This window comes from Molossus molossus, unplaced genomic scaffold (genome assembly GCF_014108415.1).
Source record: "Molossus molossus isolate mMolMol1 unplaced genomic scaffold, mMolMol1.p scaffold_m16_p_19, whole genome shotgun sequence".
Classification (NCBI taxonomy): domain Eukaryota; kingdom Metazoa; phylum Chordata; class Mammalia; order Chiroptera; family Molossidae; genus Molossus; species Molossus molossus.
In genome coordinates, this window is record NW_023425354.1 from 5,531,249 (window position 1) to 5,554,376 (window position 23,128).

General features: G+C 54.0%; 3 protein-coding genes across 3 annotated transcripts in view; 1 reads left to right on the forward strand and 2 right to left on the reverse strand.

Annotated features, from left to right (window-relative positions):
- Positions 1-23,128, reverse strand: part of RAB37 (RAB37, member RAS oncogene family) — a 58,174-nt gene that overhangs the window by 15,552 nt on the left and 19,494 nt on the right. The gene's annotated exons all lie outside the window — the stretch shown is intronic.
- LOC118633860 (ubiquitin-conjugating enzyme E2 E3-like) lies at positions 1,031-1,847 on the reverse strand. Its single transcript, XM_036268012.1, has one exon. The coding sequence runs from the start codon at positions 1,791-1,793 to the stop codon at positions 1,170-1,172; it is 624 nt and encodes a 207-aa protein (XP_036123905.1). The 5' UTR covers positions 1,794-1,847; the 3' UTR covers positions 1,031-1,169.
- On the forward strand, positions 3,662-21,296 carry CD300LF (CD300 molecule like family member f). Its single transcript, XM_036268009.1, has 8 exons — positions 3,662-3,769; positions 6,450-6,613; positions 12,406-12,738; positions 14,041-14,164; positions 17,270-17,379; positions 19,020-19,042; positions 19,344-19,493; positions 19,982-21,296. The coding sequence occupies exons 2-8, from the start codon at positions 6,568-6,570 to the stop codon at positions 20,141-20,143; spliced, it is 948 nt and encodes a 315-aa protein (XP_036123902.1). The 5' UTR covers positions 3,662-3,769; positions 6,450-6,567; the 3' UTR covers positions 20,144-21,296.

A 23,128-nucleotide genomic window follows, 5' to 3' on the forward strand; every position in this document is an offset into this window, starting at 1 on the left:
TGTCATTCCAGTTTGGTCCTGGGAGACGGTCTGCGCAGCTCCGCGCACTCCGCCGCCATGTTTTGTTCGCGTAGCACACAGTGGGGAACAGGGTGAAGTGTGGTTGGGACCCAGGTGGACCAAAAGGACCGGGCTTGAGAACAATTCTGGTGTATGGCTGGTTCTTTTTTTTTTTTATCCTCACCCGAGGACATTTTTTGTTCAGATAGGGAGGGAGGGAGAGAGAGGAAGAGAGAGAGAGAGAAACATCGACGTGAAGGGACACATCAAGTGGCTGCCACCCGCACGACCAACCAGGGCCGGGGACAAACTGCAACCGAGATACGTGCCCTTAGCGGGAACCGAACCCGGGTCTCTCGGGACCGCAGGCCGATGCTCTAACCTCTGAGCCAAACCGGCCAGGGCTGGTTCTTTTTTTTTAATCCTCACCCGAGGATATTTCTCCATTTTTTGTACAGATAGAGTGGGAGGGAGAGAGAGGAAGGGAGAGAGAGAAACATCGATGTGAAGGGCTGTGGCTGGTCCTTAGGGGCTAGACAGAGTTTCCGAGCGGAGCTTACAGGGCCAGGGGAAGAATGCGGCGAAAATAGTCATTCGTTTATTCATTTTCCATCAGTTATTTCTTTTTTTTTTTTTTTCAGGAGCATGTTTATTGTGTTTGAGATGATATATCAGGTGCTCTCTGAGCTACAAAGGGTAAAAGGAAATCCTCTCATTACAAACTGACAAAGGTAAAAGGTAAAACATTTTTCACAACAGCATTAACCACATACTCAGAAATAGATCCGGGTTTAATACAAATGACATAATTCCTAGTCATCTACGGCACTTTTATAACTTCATACAGATAATGAATTAGGCTAAAATGCACTATAATATTTGGTAGACTTCAGGACCAGTATCCTTAGTACATCACAAAATACATTTTGATATCCCAAAGAAGCAAGACTTGCAAGTAGGCATTTTAAACATAACTAATCTACAGCTACAAAGTTCTACTCTTGATAGCATTTACCTTTTCGGGAGTCTCCCAGTCTCCAAAGGATAAAAGCAGAGAGTAGAATCAGTATAACATATACACAGAAGTCCGTATTGTAAAGGCTGTAAAGATTTGCAGCACAGTGAGAAGATGCCTTCTGCTCCTTCACACTGCATGCAGATTATGTGAATTATGTCGCGTATCTCTTGGTCCACTGTCTGGCTATCCTGTCATGTTCTGCTCTGTTGGTCAAATTCTGAGTGGCTATGCTTCCAACCAGAGGATCCGCAGGGTTGCAGTCTGTCAAAAGAGAACAAATCGACAGCAAAACCTTTGAAATCGTCAAAGCAGGACTCCAGTTGTCTTTAAGGATGTCCAGACAGATGACTCCCTGACTGTTGATGTTGCAGGGATAGATTCTGGTGCGAAAAGTAACCTTTGGTGGCTTAAATGGATAATCGGATGAAAATGTGATATCCAGAAAAAACACACCACCTTCATGTACAGAACCTGGTGGACCAAGTATAGTTGATCTCCACTCATAAATGTCATCTCCTGTAGGCCCAGCACTGCAGTTAGGAGGAGGATCAAGGGTTATTTCAGCTGGCTCCTTCTGAATTCTTTTAGCACCAGTGGATAACTTAGCAGTCGTTTTGCTAGAGAGTTTGGTGTTTTTCTTCTGCTGGGTGGCAGAAGGTTTTCTTTCTTCTTGTTCTTCAGGCTCTGGAGCGGCTGGGTCCCGCTGGTCTGCATCTGAACTACCACTGCTGGTGCTGGGGCTCTCATCATCGGACCTTTGCCCTTCACTGGACATCTTGATGAAGTTATTACTTGGAAAACTTCTGCAAAGCTCCCAATGCCACCGAGGTTCCTCGCTCAATCTTTACATCACGGACCGACATTTTGTCCAAAATAACGAAAAATATATATACAGCAGAGGAAAAACAAACAAACAAAGCCCCAAGAAGTGCAACAAATTTCCGCCCCCGCGGAGGCCAGCCGCGGCCGGCGGGGGCTGCCACGCAGCTCCGCGGCCCTTTGTGGCGCCAAGTGATGCGAGCAGCCCGGCCGGCCCCGCCGCGGCTCGCGGACCTCCATCAGTTATTTCTTGAGCATCTACTATATGCCCAATGTGGTTTTAGCCACTGGGGATTTCGCCCTTATGGAACTGTAATCCAGAGGGGGGAGAGATGCAACTAAGCCGGCCCTTTCAGTACAGGAGCTCTGTCACCTATGAACAGATTGGGTTCTGATAATGGATGATCTGTAGTGTGCAAGTCTACACTGACCAAGAAGAATTTGGGGTTGCAGTCCCTGTATGCATTTCCACACAAGACAAATATCTTGGCGACATTTGTTTGTAGGACACGTCCCAAAGTAGACAGTGCTGTTGGCCATGAAAGTCCGTTGAGCAGTGAGTGACATGAACTCATGTAACACACCTGTGTTTCACAGTTTATTTTCCTAAAATCAACATGCATGGCTTTTGTAATTTTGACCAGCTCATTGTTTTGAATCGCAGCCACAGTTGTTTCTGTTGGTCTAAGTGACACCATTGTAGTTAGTTACTAGTAATAGGAAAGGAGCAGACGGAAGGCCAGGCATCATAGGCATGTCATCTGGGCAGCTTCACCAGGAAGCTGCGATTTTACACTCCCCAGGGAACCGTTGGTCCTTTCCCTGCAGAATCACTGGGGGAACGGGTCCAGCAAAGGGGAAATAGAGACGTGTGCAGTGAAGGTGGGGTGACAAGGGAAGGCACTTGCTTGACAGTCAAGCCTGGGGGACCATGGATTGGCCAGAATGGGTGGAGCCAATGCAAACCTGTGAAAAATTTGGGACTACAGAATCCCCTAAACAAAGGAATTGGCTTTCTTGTCACTCTTGGGTCTTACTGTTCTTGGCTTCCTCGTATTCCCCCGCACAGCTCACAGCCCCGTGGACCCCACATGCAATGGACCGATGGACTGCAGCAGGGACACAAGCTAAGCTACCTGATGCTGGACTGGACTGTACAAACATGGGAAGGAAACTAGACACTGGCTCTGATTGTAGCCCTACTGAAGCCACAGCTACACCCCTTCCTTGGCAGGGCAAAGGGAAGTGAGACCTTGGAACCTCAGGGATTGAATTCCTTGCAAATAAAAATCGCTTATTCTCCTGTACAAGTCTCAGAAAAAATTTTTTCTTGGGATATCACAAAAAATCCACTCCCATGAGCAATAGGTGGGGACGAGGCCCTCTCCCCACAAGTACACAAGGTCTATTCTGATCTGAACCACACGAGAAAGAGAGGCGTGGGCGGAGTGGGGGTCATCCTTGAGGAAGTTGGAGGGAAAGTCAGAGGGGCAGAGAGGAAGTAGTTGGGCGAACAGAAACCAGAAGCAGCTAAAGCTGTACAGAGCGAGAGGGAGCCAGTTGCTGAAGGGTGGGTTGTGGTTTTGAGGGATCTTCTCTAAATTTTCTATTGCCACAATAATGCTGCAATGGACTGCCCTGAACTCAGTGGCGCGGAGCAAGTTTGTGAGTCAGGAATTTAATCTGAGTGGTGCTTCTGGTCTCAAGTGGCTCCCTCGAGTGTCGGGATTGGTGGGCTGTTGGCTGGGGCAGCTTGGCTCTGAGACTCTCCTTCCCGCTGGCTAGCTCACGTGTTCTCACGCCAAGCAGAGGTGAATGAGCGCAAGAGGAAGTGCAGGAGGCCCCCGCAGGCCGAGGTCTGGAACCGGTGCCCCATGACGTCTACTGTGTTTTCTTGGGAAAGTAGGTCAAAGGTCTGGTCCGGACTCACGGGTGCGTAGACCCTGCCCTTTCAGTGAGAACAACTGTGGGGCCCGAGTGTGCTGGCATGTTTATAAGCCCATAATCGATGACTGGTAAATTATTGTGCTGCTCCAGAATTGATGATTGGGAAAGTCGCTGTGTGCCCTCCAGCTGAACCTGTTTAATCAAAACAACCTCAGTAAATTGAATACTCCCTGAACCAAGAAATAGTTGGGAGCCAGCTACGTGTCTGACAGAGTCCACGGAGCCTGGAGGTCTTGTCAGAGACTCGACCTCCCCCACAATCTCAAGGAATTGGGCCTGCATTGTGTTTGTGCAGCTCGGGGCTAAGTGTGACCCAATGTACCTTGAAATACCTGCGTGGGCCTGGGTGTTCCTGGGTGTTCCTGGGTGGGCCTGGGTGCTCCTGCTATCCATAAGGCAAACTAATTCTACACAGCATTGTCGTAGCCCTGGGCATCATATCAAGCAGATCCTATTTGCTGTCAGGTATAAAAGGCAGTAATAAAGCATATGGGGGCTGATTCCGAAGACTCTGTCGCGGGGGTGTTCGGAATCAGATGCCGGCCAGCTAATAAACGGCTCTTATTTGGACTTCAGTTCTCCAGTGGTCTTTCTTTGACTCTGTCGCGCCACAACATCTGGAGGCCCCAGGGCTGGTGTCCGGAACTCGGGGTCAGTCGCCGGCCGGCTTTGCTCTCTGTCTGGCTTTCATTTGGCTCTGGTGCCTCTGGGTTCTCTAGCGCAACAACACGAGGATAGAGGGCGGGACCATCTCTCACAGGCCCGATGCTTATGCAATGTTGAGGCCCCCTCTTAGGAAAAAGGACCTCAATTATGAATACAAAATTTGATACAGGGCTTTGAAAGGGGCCTGATCAAGTGAGGCGTGCTGACATTTAAGCTCCATCAGCCTCAGGGGAAATCTGCCACTGGCTCACTTTCACAAAGACACGAGAAATTTGAAGTCCCACCGAGCAGAGCCGAGGAGGAGAACCACGGTCATGCGCGCGCACACACACACACACACACACACACACACACACACACAGGTGCTTCGGGGCAGGGGATTCTCAGACGACGCGTTCAATCCCTCTCACGGTGGGAGCCTGGAAGTCTGGGGAGGTAACTGACTCATGCAGAAGTCAACGGCCAAGCCCGAACTAGGACCTCAAACAGGCCTTTGAGGACACAAGGCCCCCAGAAGAGCCCGACTCCCCTGTCGTCCCCGGAGGCACTTGTTTAGAGGAGCAGTCTTGCCATCACTCAGAGACAACCAGATGATTCCCTGTTCTTGATTCAAAGGGCAACCCCTGTCGGGTAGGCTGGGCCCAGGAGGGCCCCAGAGGAGAAGCTGTCACCGCTTACTCCCATGCCAAGGAAGGTAAGGAGAGCTGCTGCCTCTTGGTGTTTCATCTTCCCTGGGAGCCGAACACTGTCCCTGCCTTCAGAGACCCTGGACAGAGGATGGGCTTGCCGAGCACCAGGCTGTCACCCCGATTGTTGATCTTGTCGAGTGAAAGGCCAGCCCTGGCCACATCCTGGAAAACTCCAGCTAGTCAACCGCTGGGGTTTTCTGTGCAAATAGCCCTCCTGCTCTCTTCTTCATTCCTGATTAAGGTATGAGGAGCTAAGGTCCCTCCTCAAGATGTCACAGGGCGCGTGTGTGACGCATAGCGAAAATGGCCCCAGGAGCAAAATACGAGGAAGGCTCTTGTTTGCTAACCTCTGCGCCCCACCCGGAGGGCTTTCTGGGATCCTGATGGGGGAGGGAGACCAGGGACGGGCACAGAGTGGCCAGAGAGAAAGGAGTAAGACAGGCAGAACGGGTGTTTTTCTCTCCCTGCTTCAGCAGATGGATTTTATAAGGTGAGGGGTGAGGAGCGAGGGATAATGGCCATGAACAATGAGCTGGTTTCTTAAAAAAGTTATTGATTGATTGATTTTTCGAGAGAGAGAAGGAAGAGAGAAACATCAATTTGTTGTTACATTTATTCATGCATTCACTGGTTGCCCCTTGTATGTGACCCATAACCCTGGCATATCAGAATGATGTTCCAACCAACTGAGCCACCCGGCCAGGGCACAATGCGCTGGTTGCTTCAGTGAGGAGCCCTTGGCATTACTGGCGAGTTTATGGAAGATTCAGGCTGGGGCTGATGTCCATGGGCTCTCACCTGGAGGACTGGGGCAGAGCAATACGTTTCCTGTGTGTTCTCAGGACAGAGGCCCCTCTTGTCCCTTGGATGGCAGTGGCCCTTTCTTTGAACCCCTCTCTCTGCAGTCTGAGTTTTGATATCCCCTCAGCCTGATCTTCTTTCCAACTTGTGGTCTAGACGCCCTCCTCTCGCGTTCTGTCTTTGGTCCCAGCTCCTTAACTCCATTGAACGCCCGACATTCTGGGCTCCTGGGAATCTGGCTACACCTGAAATTCCAGGTTTAGGGTATTGTGTGCATCGCCTTGGCTCTCCGTTGGAGCTGGGTCGTCCCTGCCCCCATCTTCCCTCGAGAGAATTGAGGAAGAACTGCCCCATCTGGTGGGTCTGTTTCTGCACTTTCCAGAAGACGGAGCACCACTGTTCTCCTTTTAGAAAATCTGCTGTGGTCTGGGCAGGGAGGTATTACTTAAAAGCTTATTCACAATCACTACAACACTTTGCTCATTGAACCTTCCTCTTTTGTGCACCAGGGGGAAGTGGCTGAAGGAGGAAGTGTGAGCGCAACAGCGAGAAGGTTGGGAGGATGAAGGAGCCCAGTCTGTAGTCTGCTCTTGCTGCCGCGCTCAGCCCAGGGGGACGCGAGTGACGATGACGACGTACCTGCCGCTGCTCTTCCCCCTCTTCTGGGTTTCAGGTGAGTGGGGCCCGGGTGTGAACGTGGGAACCGCTCGTGGGCAGTGGAGGAGGGGCCCAGAGGGTGTTCTGCGGAGACGTGGACCCCATTTCTAAGTAGTTCCCCCAAGCCCCGGGCCTGGGTGTTCATCCACGTACTCGCGGCCAGCCTTTCGGAGACGCTGCCGACCAGAAATACGCAGCGTGGCTCTCACACGGGGCCAGCACGAGGTATAATCCTGACCACCCAGCGGCTGACCATTCAAAACGGACAGACGGATGGGCCCTGCTGGTCAGAGCAGAGGAACCCTGGCCGCTGGAGAGCAGGTGATGCTTGCTCCGGCCCTTCGGGAGCGTGTTATGAGCCAGGGAGGGCTTCGGGGAGGAAGTGAGGGGGAGGCACCCGAGGGAGGGAAGGAAAGCAGGGAGCTTGCCAGACAGGGAGGGGCAGGTGATCCCAGGTATTGGAGGGGGGAGGAAATGACAGCAGTGGCTGAGGGACTGGAGGAATCGAGGGGAGGTAGCTCGGGAGGCGAAGAGGGAAGGAGGGCTGCGATGGGGCAGCCACGGAGGGCTGAGGTGAGCTTTAAGCTGATGGATACCATTTTGATTAAAAATTCAGGGGATTTTCTTGGACATGTTGGAGGGCCTCAGGGCTTGGTGTTTGGGCTTCTTCTTTCTCGAGTCATTCCCTTGTTGAGCCTGTCCTCTCTGCTGAACGACTCTCTCCATACAGATGACTCCCCATTTTGTATCCCTAGCCTGGGCATCTTCCTATCTTCTCTCCCGTTGTCCACTGAACATCACTCAGATGGTGACATTTCAAATGTGACCTGCCCACACCTCCCCCTTGAATTCCTTTCCCTCCCACCTTTGCGGTTGGAACCTCCAGCCTTCTAGGTGAAAACCTGGGGGGCATCCATCTCCTCTCATACCCCACAATGCTCCTTTGGAAATGTAAGCCAGACCCCACTTCTCCTCTAGTCAACACCTTCCAGTGACCTCTCATCCTACTCAAACTCCTCACTGAGGCTATGAGGTGCTCATCAAGGTGACAGACCTTTATGGTTTGTGACATCATCGCTCTGGTCTCTTCTCTACTCTGCTCTCCCTGGTTCAACACTTCAGCCGCACTGGCTTCTTAGATGTTATTGGAACATGCTAAGCACACTCTTGCCTCAGGGCCTTTGCACTTGCTATTCTCTTGAGCCACAGGTTCCAGCACCTCACACCTTCTGTGTCTTTGCTTCTCACCAAGGCCTTCCTTGATGACCCTAATTACAATAACAATTTGCTTGTGTTATTTTTCTCGACTGTCTCCTCCCTTCTCCCACCTTGATAGACTAAGCTTCAGGAGGGCAGGGATTTTCGCCCCTACAACTATACCAGGTACAAATTAGACAAATAGTGTTAGTTGAATGAGTGAATGTATCTAATGGAGAGGAGACAATATGATTGCTGTAACCACCCACCCCCAAAACCAAATCTTTCTACTTTCATAGAACTGAACAATTGAGACTCTTAACATTAATTAGAGAGAGCATACATCGCTCATGGGAATGGACAATGGTGCAGCTACTTTGGATAATAATTTGACCTTCTTGACAAAGCTAAACACGTGGTTACCATGTGACCCAGCCGTTCCACTCTTGGTGCATGGGTCGACGCTCCACCACAGCCACAGCGGTCGGACTGGATCGTAAATACCCAAGAGAGCTGAAAACATATGTGCATGTAAAAACTTGGATGCATATGTTCATGGCGACATTCTTCAAAAGAGCCAAAAAGTAAACACAACCACATTGCACCGACTGCCAGACAGATAAATAAAACGGGGTCCACCCATACGATGGAATGCTAACCGGCCATAAAGAGGAATGAAGCCCCGACACAGGCGCCAGCGCGGATGGACCCTGAAAACTTAAGCCAAGTGAAAGAGTCCAGACACGAAAGGCCAACGCTGTCTGGGTCCATCCACAGGGCAGTCCAGAGTAGGTGCATTGAGCCGGGCTGGTTTGGCTCAGCGGTTAGAGCGTAGGCATGCGGTCCAGAGTAGGTGCATTCACAGAGATGGGGGTAGGTTAGTGGTTGCCTGGGGCTAGGACAGTGACTGCTAATGAGTAAGGGTTTTTTTTGTTTTTGTTTTTGGGTGGGGAGTGATGAAAATGTTTTGGAATCTGATTGTGGTGATATTTGCACGGCTTTGTGAGTGTCCTAAAATCCACTGAGTTCTACCCTTTAAAAGGGTGGATTGTATTTTTTTTCTTTCTTTCTTTTCTTTATTGATTTTAGAGAGAGAGGAAGGGAGAGGGAGAGAGAGAAACATGGATGAGAGAGAACATCGATTGGCTGCCTCCTGCGTGCCCCCCACTGGGGATCAGGCCCACAACCTGGGCACGTGCCCCCACCGGGAATCGAACCGGCGACCTCTTGGTACATGGGTCGATGCTCCACCACTGAGCCACAGAGGCCGGACTGGATTGCATATTGATAAGAGAACGATCAATGAGCAGAGAGAAGACGTGGGAGCAGTGGAGCCCCTCTAAGAGGTTTCTGGGTTGCCTCTGGGTATGTGCGTGGATCCGAGGCTCTGGAAGTGGGTGGTCATGGGAACCTGACAGCCCTTTATGGTTTTGACTCTTGTGTGGTCGAACTTGATAGTTTGGTCCGTCAGTCATGGACATGTAAGAAGTAGTACGTGCTGTGCCCGGACCGTGTGGGCGGGTGGGATGCTTTCGGAGGGCTGGGCTGCAGGAGCCCTCTGGGCAGACATCTGGGCGGACCTGGGAGACGAGGGGGAGCGGGTACCTAGGGTCATGCACAGCTTTCCAGGCACAGGGAACAGGAAGTGCCGGGCTCTGGTGTGGAAACGAGCTGGGCCCTGCTCGGCTGGGGAACAGAAAGGCCGTGTGGTTTTGCTACATGCTTCAGGGAGGCCTGGTGGGCGGGCTGAGGGGTCTGCCTCTCTGCCTGGGGAAGGGTTCTCGGGGAGGACTGTGGCTTGCCCAGCACTGCAGGCTGGCGGAGGGAGAGCTGGGGTGGGGTGTCGGTGTGGATTTAGAAAAGGCAGGTCTCGGGTGAGACGGCAGGGACAAGTTAGCGGGAACGCAGACAGGACTGCTTTTCTTCTGGTGTCTGCAAATAGGGGGACCCGAGGGCGGGCAGCTGTGAGCGGTGCCGGTTTGAGGATGTGAGAGAGGAACAGGATCGGTTGCCTCCCGAATGCACCCTCACCCGGGATAGCACCCAAAGCCTGGGTCTGTGCCCTGCCTGGGAATCGAACCTGAAACCTTTTGGTGCACAGATGACGCGCCAACCAACTGAGCCACACTGGCAAGAGCAGGACATGACTGTTTTCTTAAAAACATTCTTTAAATTGATTTTTAGAGCGAGGAAGGGAGTGGGAGAGAGAAAGAGAAACATCGATGTGAGAGCAGAACATGATGGATCAGCTGCCTCCAGCATGCCCACCACCCGCTGGCCAGGGCTGGGCGTGAATATACACATACATATACACATATATGTATATGTGTGTATAAATATGTATACACACATATACATATACGTGTGTGTATGTGTGTGTGTGTGTTTATATATATAAAATATATATATATATATATAAAATATAATTTTCTTTTTGTCCTCACCCGAGGACATTCTTGCATTCATCTTCAGATAAGAGCAGGAGGGAAAGAGGGAGGAAAAGAAAGAGAGAAACATCAATGTGAAAGGGACACATCGAGTGGCTGCCACCCACACGACCCAACCAGGGCCGGGGACAAACCACAACCGAGGCACGTGCCCTTAGTGGGAACCGAACCCAGGCCTCTCTGGTCCACAGGCCGCCGCTCTAACCGCTGAGCCAAACCGGCCAGGGCTGGCATGATTATTTTTGATACACACAAGCGCGTGCCGCTTTCTGAGCCAGCTCCGTGCCCACAGCAGCTTCTCACAGTGCCCGTTTCATCACATCCATGTCAGCAACTCCATGTTAGCCATACAAACTCAGCTGCTTTGACACTGGAAAATGAGGTCACTTTAAGATCTTTTCATTTGCTGTATTATTTAACTTGAACATTTCAAATTTCATTGTGCACCCGAATTTCCTCTTTTGTGAATTGCCTTTTGTAGCCTTTTATCAGTTTTCCAAATGGCATCTACCTAGTTTTCTTATCTACCCTCTTTATAAAGAGAAAGGATAGTAATCCATTTCTCCGAGTCTGTTCTTCACCTTTTCAGTCTTTTTTTTTTTTTATCCTCACCCGAGGACATTTTTCCATTTTTTGTACAGACAGAGTGGGAGGGAGAGAGAGAGAGGGAAACATCGATGTGAAAGGGACACATCGAGTGGCTGCCACCCGCACGACCAACCAGGGCCGGGGACAAACTGCAACCGAGGTATGTGCCCTTAGCGGGAACCAAACCCAGGTCTCTCCGGACCGCAGGCGGGTGCTCTAACCGCTGAGCCAAACCGGCCAGGGCTTCAGTCTTTTGTTTTTTATTGGTGTGTCCAAGTGTTACATTGACTACAGTCAAATTTCCCGACCTCTTACTGGGTGGCGTGCCCCATTAATTTTTCCATTTAGAGAGTTCTCTCCCTCTTTCTACTTTCTTCTTTCCCTCGTACTCCTCCTTCTGTCTTTCCCCTAACCTCTGGAATAAATGTTTGACTTACTAAATGTAAGCCCTTTTCTTCTTTTCCGATGTATGCGCGGAGCTGCTATGAAAGAATGTTTTGGGGACATTTGTCTTGACTTCTCTCAGATGAATATGTAGAAGGGCAATTGAAGGTCACAGGGCAGATGCAGTTTCATTGCGAAGAGCCTTCCCCGTGCTCCGCAGCCTTGCCTCACTTTACCCACCAGCAAGGCCCGGGAGCTGGCTGCCCTACCTTCTCCATCTGTGACGCTGGGCCTTTAAACTGGAGCCGTCAGTGGGTTTTAGGTGGTATCTTCCTGCAGCTTTAACTTGCATTTCTCGATGACGGAGGATGTTGTGCCCTTGGCCATTCGGATGTCTTTTTTGTGAAGTGTCCGTCAAGTCTTTTGCATTTTAAACGATGGGGGTGCTTTGTTTTCTGTCTTTTAATGGATTGGTTTTAGAGAAAACGCTTCACTCTATAATACCGGCCTTTCTGCAAAGCACTCGTAGTCAAGACACTGTGAACTGGCACAAGGACAGACCGAGGGATCAATGGATCAGAATGGAAAAGATCCATAAATAACTCACACGTTTACTTTTGTGCAAAGAAATCAAAGCAGTCCCATGGAGAACACGGGATGTGTGACGGGGACTCCGCAGTGGGCATCACCCTCGGGTCAGTTGGCAGAGGCGCTCAGCTGGGGGGATCCCGTGGACCCACTGGACCAGGAGAACCACGAGGAGCAGCCTCTGCACAGCCAGGCGAGGCCACAGCGCAGTCAGGCCGCAGCCGTGCTCCTGTGGAGATGGGTCCTCTGGGGTCTCCTCCCACGAGACCAGTTTCACACAAGCTGGTGCTATGGGACCCTGATGGAGACACAGAGATGTGTGGCCACGGGGCGGGGGGAGTGAATTACAGGAAGTGATGACTGCTCAGCGTCACCATGTTTGTCCCTCTGAGGTGGGCAGTGGTGCTCGTAGGTGATGTTCCGGGTGGCTCGGACCCAGGGGGAGTTCGAAGGACAACGGTCTGCCTGGTGGAAGGTGTACCCCCCTTGGCTCTACTGCAGCCGTCAGGCCCTTGGACTCATTGGAGCCCTTCCCAGTGCCGGAGGCTGCGGCCCTGGCCTGGGGGTGTGGGAGGTGACAGGCACGTGCATTTGTGTTTTCCAGTCTCATCAGTTGACATCACGGGTCCAGAGGAGGCGAAAGGCCTGGAGCAGGGGTGGTTGGAGGTGCAGTGTCGCTATGCCCCAGGATGGAAGACCTACAAGAAGTGGTGGTGTCGAGGGGCTGATTGGGGGAGCTGTAAGATCCTTGTTAAAACCAATGGATCCAAGCAGGAGGCGAAGAGGAACCGCGTGACCATCAGGGACGATCAGAGCAACCGCACATTCACTGTGACCATGAAGGCGCTCAGGCGCGAGGATACAGACGTTTACTGGTGTGGGATTGAGAGAGCAGGAGCTGACCATGGGATGGAAGTTAACGTGATCATTGGCCCAGGTAAGACTATGTGCTACGTCTCTTCAGGCCCTGCTCTGTCCTGGTCCCTGAGGTCCCTCTCCAGTGACTGAACTCACTTGGAGTGACCTGTCACAGGGATGGTAGAGTCCTGAGGTCTGACGGAACCCAGACTGCTCAGCTGGGGTCGGAGGAGGAGGGCTTCTCTCAGATGCTCTCAGGGCCCCAGGACCTCCTCCAGGATGGGACCCAGCCGTTCTGGACATTTAGTTTCTCTGCGCAGCTCAGTGCCCGAGCCTATTGCCCGTAGAGGTCACGGGGATGGCCCCAGTTTCAGCGCATCTGTCAAAGGGACCCCCTTTCATGGGACCCACAGACCCCATTTCCTTCCAGTGCTTTCCCGGGACCTCTGGGCCCAGGTGTTCCCACACTTCATGGAGTTTGGGACCAGGGCTCACAGCTGCTGTTCACACCCCTTGTTCTGCATCTGATCTCAGGGGGAGGAGGCCAGCACAGTGGGGTTAACTCCTGAGGTCTGGAAAGGCCTCTGCGCTCACAGCTGCATTCCGGGTGCCTGAGGTCCCTCACGAGCCGTATCCCATCTGGGTTTAAGACGTTCCCTTCCCCACACCTCCTAGAATGCAGGCCCTCCTGGAGTATCTGGGCTTGAAGCGGTTTATCTGTTGGGCTCTGGTTCTGCCGACCCTGGGACAGCCAGCACCACCTCTCAGGGCACGTGTGGCAGGGGGGACACAGTCCACAGAGTCCCCCCAACCTGGGGCCGGGGCCTGTCACAGCTGCAAAGTGCAGCACGTTCATTGTCTCATGGCATCTTGACAAGGACCCCGACAAGGAACTATCCCCATCATAGACCCTTAATAACCTGTGCAAAGTAAAGGCTCATTCTGAACATCCTGATTTTGTTCAGGGCTGGTCTTGACCTTAGAAGTCACAGATCTTGAGTATGTTAGTTACCTGGCATGTCCCTGTTCTGCTGTTGTCCTTGCTGGATAAATAAGGGGAGGCAATGGCTGAGGCGCTGTCATGAACAGCTGGAGTGTTTCAAGTTTAGCTGACCTCCAGCCGCCCTTGACCCGAGGCGTCCTGGGCCCTCACCCCCACGGCCTGCTTGCTGTCCCCTTGGACCTGTGCCCGGCTCACTGCTCCTGAGGCTCTGAGGCTCCTAGAGCCCAGGGGACAGGCGTGGTCCAGCCCTGCTCCTCCCCATGGCCCTGCCCCAGGCCCCGCCGGCCAGGGCCGCCCACACTGCTCCCGCTCAGAGCCACGAGCAGGGCTGCGGTGGGTTCCAGGCCGAGCAGAAAGCAGCCTGTTCTGTGTGCCCAGCAACTACCACTGTGTCGACCACCATTACTGCCATCATCTCTACCACCACCATGTTCACAGTGCCAGTCACCATGGGAAACCCTGCAGGCTCCCCGACTGCGACCAGCCCCCCCTCTGATGGCAGGTAAGTCGGCTGGCTGCTGTTCCCCAGGGCCCCATGTTCCAGACTCCTCTCACAAAGACGTGGCGCATCCCCTGTGCATCTCAGAGTGTGGGAGGTGGACGAGCAGGCAGTCAGGGCGGAGGGCATGGCCAGGGCGTGTGGGCACAGGGGAAATGGGCCACAGGCCCCTGATCTAAATTCCAGGAGAACGGGAAGGGCCCGGGGAAGTCCTGTTTCCCTGGTTCCTGTATGGCAACCACAGTGATACCGACCGTCCCTCGTGTCTCTGGAGCACCAGGCAGCTCCCCGAGGACTTTCCTGTCCCTTACTCTGTTCAGGCCTTGGCCCTGCTACTGACCCCCGCATGGAGGGGATGGGCGGATACACACGTTCCCATTGCTCAGAGGAAGAAACTGAGTCTCGCTCATGCTTCCTAGAGCCCTGCCCAGCCTGTAGCCGAGGGCCTTTCTGGAGGCTGAGAGGCCTCTTTCCTGTCTTCCCCTCCCCCTCCTTGGCCCTTTGGCTTTGTTTCTAGATCTGCTGTGATCTGTTGTCTTCCCACAGAATCCCTGTGGGTCATAGCGGATCTTATCACCCCACGGACCCCTTTGTCCCCTCGCTTATCTGCCCTCTGTTTTGAGAGTTTCTTCCTATCGAATTGCTTTTAATAAGTAATAGGAAGGAGTTTTTAAATTCAAGAATCAAAGGTAGATGTAAGTACCAATTAAGGTCTTTGATCAGCACTGGATGAATAATTTATTTATTCATTCAACCAATAACTACTAGCTCCCCTCACGTCCGTCACTGCTTTAGGGAGCACAGGGGACACGAGGATGAACCAAAGAGCAAAGCTGTCTGCCCTCCAGGCACTTCCAATTGACAGATAAATAATGGACCAAATAGAATTAATTCATTAATTGGCTGATGGATTTTCATACAAATCCCTGCGAACAGTGTTGAGGAAGAGATGACCCTGGCTTTAGTCAGCTCGGGCTGCCGTAACCACGTACCACAGGCTAGAGAACAGACGTTCCTTCTCTCGCAGTTCTGAAGGCCCCAAGTCTGATCAACGTGTTCACAGGGTTGGATTCTCCTGCGGCCTCTGTCCTTGGCTTGTAGACGGCCGTCTTCCCCCTGCGTCTCCCCACGGGTCCCCCTTGTGGGTGTCTGTGTCCTAGTCTCTTGTTCTTAGAAGGAGCCCGTCGTTATCCTCCGGCCGAGCACGCCAGGGGGAGACCTGTCAGGAATGAGGAAGGAGCGTTTGGGGGACAGGGGAGGCCAGTGTCAGCCTTGGTCATTTTCTTTGAATAAAATGGGGCTGTTATAAGACTTTTTTTCTTTTTATCCTCACCCGAGGATATTTTTCCATTTTTTGTACAGATAGAGTGGGAGGGAGAGAGAGAGAGAGAAACATCGACGTGAAGGGACACATCGAGTGGCTGCCACCCGCACGACCAACCAGGGCCGGGGACAAACTGCAACCGAAGTACGTGCCCTTAGCGGGAACCGAACCCGGGTCTCTCCGGACCGCAGGCCGACGCTCTAACCGCTGAGCCAAACTGGCCAGGGCTTTTTTTCTTTTTTTAAAAAATATTTTTTCTTTATTGATTTTAGAGAGGGAGAGATAGATACATCGATGAGAGAGCACATTGACTGGCCGCCTCCTGCATGCCCCCCACTGGGGATCAGGCCCACAACCTGGGCCTGTGCCCTGACTGGGAATCGAACCGGTGACCTCTTGGTGCAGGGTCGACGCTCAACCACTGAGCCACACCAGCCGGGCTGTTAAGGGATTTTGAGCATCGGAGGGAGGTACTGGAACCTTGGTTAAGAAGATTCCCCTGGCTGCTGTCTTGATGATGCACAACGGGTGGATGTAGTAGTTTCCTGTGGCGGCTACAACGAAATACCACAACCTAGGTGGCTTAAAACAACAGAACGTTATTCTCTTACTGCCCAGGAGGTCAGCAGTCTGAAATCAGAGTGTCAACAGGGTTGGCTCCTTGGAGCTGACAGGTAGAATCTGTCCCATGCCTCTCTTGGCTGGTGTTGGCTGGCAACCCTTGGCATTGCTTGCTTGTGGCTGCATCTCTCCAATTTCTGCCTCTGTCATCATACGGTCTTCTCCCTGGACATGCTGTGTGCCCAAATGTCCCTTTATTTTTCCATTGATACACACACACACACACACACACACACACACACACACACACACATATTTTTTTTGTAGAGTGGAAGGAAGGGAGGAGAGAGAGAGAGACAGAGAGAAACATAGATGTGAGAGAGACTCATTGATTGGTTGTTTCCTGCACGACCCTGACCGGGGCTGGGGAATGAAACCTGCAACCTAGGTATGTGGCCTTGATCAGAATAAAACCTGAGACCCTTCAGTCCACAGGCTGACGCTCTAACTGCTGAGCCAAACCGGCCAGGGCCAAATTTCCCTTTCATAAGGATACCAGTCATTGGATAAGGCCCCCCCTAATCCAGTATGACATCATCTTGATCACATCTGCAAAGGTCTTATTTCCAAAGAGGTCATCTTCACATTTCTGAGTGACCGTGAATTGTGGGGCGGGGAACACGATTCACCCAGCGCAGAGGACACGTATGGACGCAGGGAGACCTTCCCAGTGCCTGCAATTTCTGTTGGGCTCCTAGACCACTGAAACTACCTTGTAGAACCCGCCTCTCCTTAACAAAACAAAAACAAAAACAAAAAAACACAACAAAAAACCCCCCACCACAACGACATTTTGCAGGCACCCAGGAGCTAGGGTTCCCAGGCTAACGAACATAATAAACTGGTGAACAAAACCGGTCCAGAGGCGGGGAGGCCTGGAACAGACTGACAGATCTTAGCGGGGCGGGGAGGAGGGGGACAGGAAGAGATTAACCAAGGAACTTACATACCTAGGTGATAGCCAATGACACAGACACTGGTGTGGTGGGAGGCCTGGCGTGGGGCAGGGGCTGGGAGGAGGGAGCTAAAGAGGGGTACACTGGGGAACAGCTGTAATACTGTGAACAATGGAAAGGGTGCGTGGCCCTCCTGCTACCAGGCGGCTGGGGGCAGGCCCGAAGGCAGAGTGAGCCTGGGTGCACAGTGTGCTCTGTCGTTTCCAGCTTCTTCACGGATCGCAACATCCTCCTGCCCGTCCTCTCTGCTCTGCTGCTGCTGCTCTTGTTGGCAGCCTCGCTGCTGGCCTGGGGACTGGTGCGGCGACAGAAGAAAGGTGAGAGGGCCTGGCTGGGGCCGGGGGGCCGGGCTGGCAGGAGGTGTGTGGGCCGACGGCCAGACTTGTCACCCGGGAGCCCTCTATCCGAGGCGTTGCCCACATGGTTTGAAAGGGGTGTTGTCCCAAAGGCCGCTGGGAGCCAACCCAGGAGGCGTCGGCATTAGCTGTCTGCCGTGCACGCCCTCCTTGCCCCCTCTTCTCTCTGACCCGCCACTTCCTTCTCTGTTTCCTGGCTTGACTCTTGGTGGCAGAAGTGTCAGTGACCTTAGGCCCACTTCAGGTGCCCAGACACTTGTGAAATTCATATGGTTGCCAAGGAGGTACTGAGCTGACACGGGGGCAGGGAGAAACACACAGACACACACACACGTGAATGTGCACACACATGCAGGAACACATGCCCACGCATGCATATACAACACAGTGCATGTGCATACGTGCACAGATTCCACATATGCAAGCACACACGTGCGTGCATGCACACACGTCACACAGCGTCCTCTGGGTCTTATGAAAGGGGCTGGTTGCGATTCCCACTTCGCTCCTCCTCTGCCCCAGCCCCGGCTCAGGCTGACCTGTTCTGTATACATTCGCTCTTTAGGGAAGAGCCTCTAGGCTCAGGGGCCACATCATCAACAGGAGACCTGACCTCAGCCAAACCCTTTCCTTGTCTGGCTCCACAGCCTCACCCAGGGGCCCCGCCCCCTTCTTGGAGCCCTCTGGGGCAGCCGCTCTCATGGGTCCCCCCAGCACCCCCTCCCCACGGCCCGGGGATCTTGTAGTTGGAGGAGGGAGCCTGGCTCCGCTCATCATGTCTTCTCCCAAATGCGTCGTCCGTGACTTACGTTGTAGGTCCTCTCTGTGCTCCTTGTTATCGAGGCTTTTGAAACTAAAAACCTAGGCTGAGCCTGCTTGTTTCTTCATTGTCTCTAAAGCTAGGGGTGGGGCAGGGCCAAGGGCAGACAGGAACCGGAGCGGAGCACCCCTGAAAGCCGGTCTATCTGGTGCTGACCCAGCTCGAGCACCTTATAGGAGGGCAGCCTGGCACCATCCTGTCTGCAGACGACTTCTACCGATGGGCACCCATGTATCAGGCACACCAAGTGCCGGGCATGCAAGGAAGGGCAGGCTCAGCCACCCAGCAGCCCAAGGCCACCTGAAGTCTAAGCAGAATCTGGTGGGACAAAGGCGACGAGACAGACATAACTCAAGTGCACTGAGCGCTGGGGAGGGAGGGATCAGACCGCTGGGCGGCCGGGGAAGGTGGGTGTGAGTGACAGGTCAGGTGGACACGGCGGTGTTGCGGTAGAGCTTCCGCAGAAGTCACTGAGCCTGGGCTGGTGGTGAAGGAACCGACCCCGGGGAAGCTGGTGGCGGGCTCGACCACCCAATCACAGTCTGTGATGTGGGGAACAGATGGGCTGAGGTCCCCTTACTTTTCAAGTCGAGACATGGAAGCTCAGAGAGGTGAAGGACCCATGCCACAGACTGTCATCTGAAGAGTCCGACTTGGAACCAGGTCTCCTCTCTGAGCCTGGAGCCCCCTTCACTGCTTTTGTGTCATAGTTCCCTCCCCCAGACCTGGGGCCCAGGGTTTCAGGGTGGCCTTTCTAACTCGGATTGTTTTTGTTTTTTAGCTGCTGGGGTGGTCCCGGGACAGGTAAGAGAGCCCCTGAGGTCAGACCAGAGCCCCAGACGGCACTTTCCCCTCTTATCTCATCTTCCATCTGCCAGGGGCTCCGAGGTCCAAATGTATCAGACATACAAGTGTCCAGGTGTCCATATCGTCCCAGCTGCAGGGCCTGGGAGGATGGGGGCGGTGGTGCTGAAACAGCGGGGAGGGGAAGGGAGGGGGGGCAGGCCTGGGAGCCGGAGAAGTGGGGTTGCAGGGAAGCTGGGAGGTCACGGGGGCAGAGAGGTGCATGTCCTTCTGCGGAATGGGAACTGGGCTTCTTCTCCAGGAGCTGGGGCCCCTGGAGGACGACCTCTGCTACGCCAACCTGGCCCTGCAGCAGACTGGACCCCCCACCAGCCCCTCCAGGAAGAAGGCCCCCACAAAGCCCCCCCCCTCCGTCGAGGAAGACCGGGTGGAAGTGGAATACGTCACCATGGTGTGCACTTGGGGGGCTGTGTGGGCTGGGAGGCGTGGTTCCCCTCTGAGGATGGGCTCTCTCCTGCCCACGTGGGCACAGAGGAGGGTGGATATTGGGCAAAACCGCAGCCATTGAAAGATGCGCCTGCTGAGCTCCCCTAGGCTCCTGCCTGGCCTTTGGAAGTATCTCCATATGAGGTCTCAACATTGGGGACTCAGTGCCTGGTCAACCTCGTGTCGGGCAGGGGAGACCCAAACAGTCTGGGTGGCCGGGGACTGCACACAGCATGCGCTGCCCTGGCATGGAGTTGAGGGAGAGCATCTGCTGTGGCTGGAGCTCAGGGGCCTGGAGGGGTGGAGGGAGGCAGAGCTGGAGGGCCTGGGAGTGAACTTCGGAGTTCCTGAGGGGTCTGTCCCCAGCCTCAGGAGACCTCCTGTCAGTCTGTGAGCACAGCCCCCCGCCAGCCCCCCGCCAGCCTCCCTGACCAGGGTGCATCTTCCTTGCAGGCTTCCTTTCCCAGGGAGGATGTGGCCTATGCAGTTCTGTCTTTGGACGCCTCGGATCAGGACTCAACCTACGTCAACACGGGCGACCTCATCACCCCCCTTCCTAGGAGCCACGAGGAGTACACAGAATACAGCACCGTCGGGAAGCCGAGCCTGCACTAAGGACCCCTGTCCGACCCCACACGAGGCCGTCAGCACGCCCCTGCCGCGCCTTTCTGCTCCCAGTCTTCTCGTCGCCCCAGCTCCGGGCTGGGCTCCAAGCCTGGACTCAGGGGCTTCTGGGAGACAGGCAGGGGTCTCTGCCCATCCCTCCTCTCCCACACAGCTGGGGAAGAGGCTGGGGTATGCTCTGAGGGAGGAGCAGCAATGACCATGACAATACGGGTCATGAACCTTTATTTATTGCTACCACGTGTGGTGGGCTGAAGGCTGGCTCCCGCCCTACTAACCTCCAGAACCCGTGAGCATTCGCGTACGTGGCAAAAGGGGTTGTGCAGGTGGAGCTAAACGAAGGAGTTTGAGATGGAGAGATTATGCTGGATTATCCTGGCAGGCCCTGCACATAATCACAAGGGTCCTTCTAGGAGGGAGGCAAGAAGGTCATGAGAAGGCAGGCGGCGGCGGAGCAGAGGTCGGAGTGACGCGGCCGGGAGCTGAGGAGCGCTGCCGCCTCCAGCAGCTGCGAGTCGAGGGGTGGGCTTCAGAAGGGACAGCCTTGCGGACGCCGAGGCTTCAACCCTGCGCCATGGCTTTCGAGCTTCGGCCTCCAGAGTTGCAGGAGAGTACATTTGTGCTGCTTCACGAAGCCACCGGATTTGTGGTAATTGATAGACCCGCGATAGGAAACTAACAGACGACTGTGGCAGGTGCTCTTCCCTAAACGCTCCAGCCGCAGTAACTAAGTCCTCACGGCAGCCCTACCGGGCGCCTTCGTCACTGCCCCATTTTACAGGTGACGCGTCGAGGTCAGAGAGGTTCGGAGACTTCCGAGAGTTCTCGCTAGCAAGAGGACGAGTTGGAATTTGAGCTCAGGCATTTTGCCTCTGGAGTGTGGGCCACCGTCCTGCACTGTGGGTCTGAGGAGGACAGCGTGTGTGTGTGTGTGTGTGTGTGTGTGTGTACACTCCCACACAGCCATTCGCACAGGGATAGTGAGTATTTACCAACTCTGGACTGACCACCCTTATTCCAGAGTCCTGGCAGCCCTCCCTCCAGAGTGTGTCCTGAATCCTGTCCAGTCTCACTGTCTCCATGGTTACCAGTCTGGTCCAAGCCATCAGCCAGTTCTCTTTCGTTCTGTGACCCTGAGCCCATTCTCCCAGCAGCCAGAGTGATCTGTTTAAAGCAGACCTGCCCAGCTGGTGTGGCTCAGTGGCTGAGCAGCGTCCCATGGGCTGAGAGGTCCTGGTTCGATTCCCAGTCAGGGCACATGCTCGGGTTTCGGGCTCGAACCCCAGCGGAGGGCATGCAGGAGGTGGCTAATTGGTGTTTCTCACGTCAATGTCTCTATCTCTCTCCCCCTTCCTCTCTCTCTAAAATATCAATAAAAACATTTAGGGAAAAAAAAAACACAGACCTGCTCACTCCCTGCTTATCACCCTCAGGTGGCTTCTTTTGAGGCCACCTGGATCGAAGGCCCCTGCCTGCCCCTTTGACCCTGTCTCTGGCCACTCTCCCGGTCATGCCCTGTCCTTCATCCACACGGGTCTCCTGCTATCCCTCTAACCGGAGAGGGCATGTTCCCTCCTTTCTGGAATCTTCTTCATGCAGCTGTATGAATAGTGAGCTCCTGTTCCTCATCACATCTCAGCTCGCATGTCCCCTCTCGGAGTGGCCTTCCCTGACCCCCGTAGTGCGCAGCTCCCACGAGCCTCCGCTCTTCCTGCCACATTGCCCCGTTTCGTCCCTTCATAGCACGTGCCGCTCTGTGAACTGTTTGATTGCTCTGTGGGTCCCTTGAGTCCCACTCTGCAGAAGGCTGTCGCCCGCCGCAAGGTGGGGACTTTGTCACCGCTGTCTCCCTGTGCCCGGCTTAATGTCTGATGGGCGGTGAGTTCTCGGATGTTTCCATGTTCACCGCATGAATAAACAACGCAGGTTGTTCGAACCTGGAACTCAGGGCAAACTCTCAGGAGCAGGGACGCCGGGGACCGTCACTCTAGGAAGGGAGTCCTGGGCCACCTGGGACCTAAGGACTTCAGGATCGATGTCCTGGCAGGACACAGTGGAAGGCTTCTTCGTCGCCTCCTGGAACAGGGCGAGGTGAGGAGCCATGATTCCCTCCCACGGGCCGCAGAGGTCTGCTCCTTCCCTGGGTCCCCTTTGGCGGGGCTGGGATGACGTGTCAGGGAAGGAGCCCCGGCTTGGGAAGACGTGCTATGTGTGGGCCCGGCAGGTTCGGGGTGAAAAGGTGCTTCACGGGCCATCGTCAGTGCACCCTGGGGCGGGCCGACTTCTCACAGCTGTGGACACCCCACGCGGCCTGGGAGGTGGGTGGCCGTCCAGCTGTGGACACCCCACGCGGCCTGGGAGGTGGGTGGCCGTCCAGCTGTGGACACCCCACGCGGCCTGGGAGGTGGGTGGCCGTCCAGCTGTGGACACCCCACGCGGCGTGGATGGCTGCCCCACCATGTTCCTGCTCCCACGCCCTGAGTAATTCCCTGGGATCGTGAGAGCGTTACCTTCCCGGGGGTCTGCAGAGCCCTAACAGGCTTACATGTTCTTGGGTTGGTCATTCATGCTGCTTGGGCCAGAGCGAGACTGTCCGACCCAGGCTGTTTGAAGATTTACAGAACAAGAAGTGCCTACAGGGAGCTCTTTAAAGGGAGAAAGGTCAAAGCTGAGCCAAATTAGAGTGAGTCAAAATATAAAAATAAAATTCAAAATAGAAGCCCTGGGCCAGGGCACCGCTGTGCCACTCTAACTGGTTGTATACAGTGGCCTTACTGCTGAGTTTAAGCAGCCAGCACCCAGCAGAATCCAGAAGCACGTGTTCTGTTGGATCAAGGAGTTCATCTCCGACAATCAGGTGAACCTCCTGACATAAATGGAGAAACACAGGGAAGACTGGAATTTAGCTCGGTTTGGCTTGCCAGAGGAGTCTGGTTGCTTCTGCCTTTATCTGGACAGTGAATATGGGCTGGAGAT

Bases quoted from the DNA above. Each gene is read 5' to 3' on its own strand.
- CD300LF (XM_036268009.1), top strand. From the start codon at position 6,568: ATGACGACGTACCTGCCGCTGCTCTTCCCCCTCTTCTGGGTTTCAG. The intron at 17,380-19,019 runs GTGAGAGGGCCT...TTTGTTTTTTAG, and splicing joins GGTGCGGCGACAGAAGAAAG to CTGCTGGGGTGGTCCCGGGA. The intron at 19,494-19,981 runs GTGTGCACTTGG...TCTTCCTTGCAG, and splicing joins AAGTGGAATACGTCACCATG to GCTTCCTTTCCCAGGGAGGA.
- LOC118633860 (XM_036268012.1), bottom strand. From the start codon at position 1,793: ATGTCCAGTGAAGGGCAAAGGTCCGATGATGAGAGCCCCAGCACCAGC.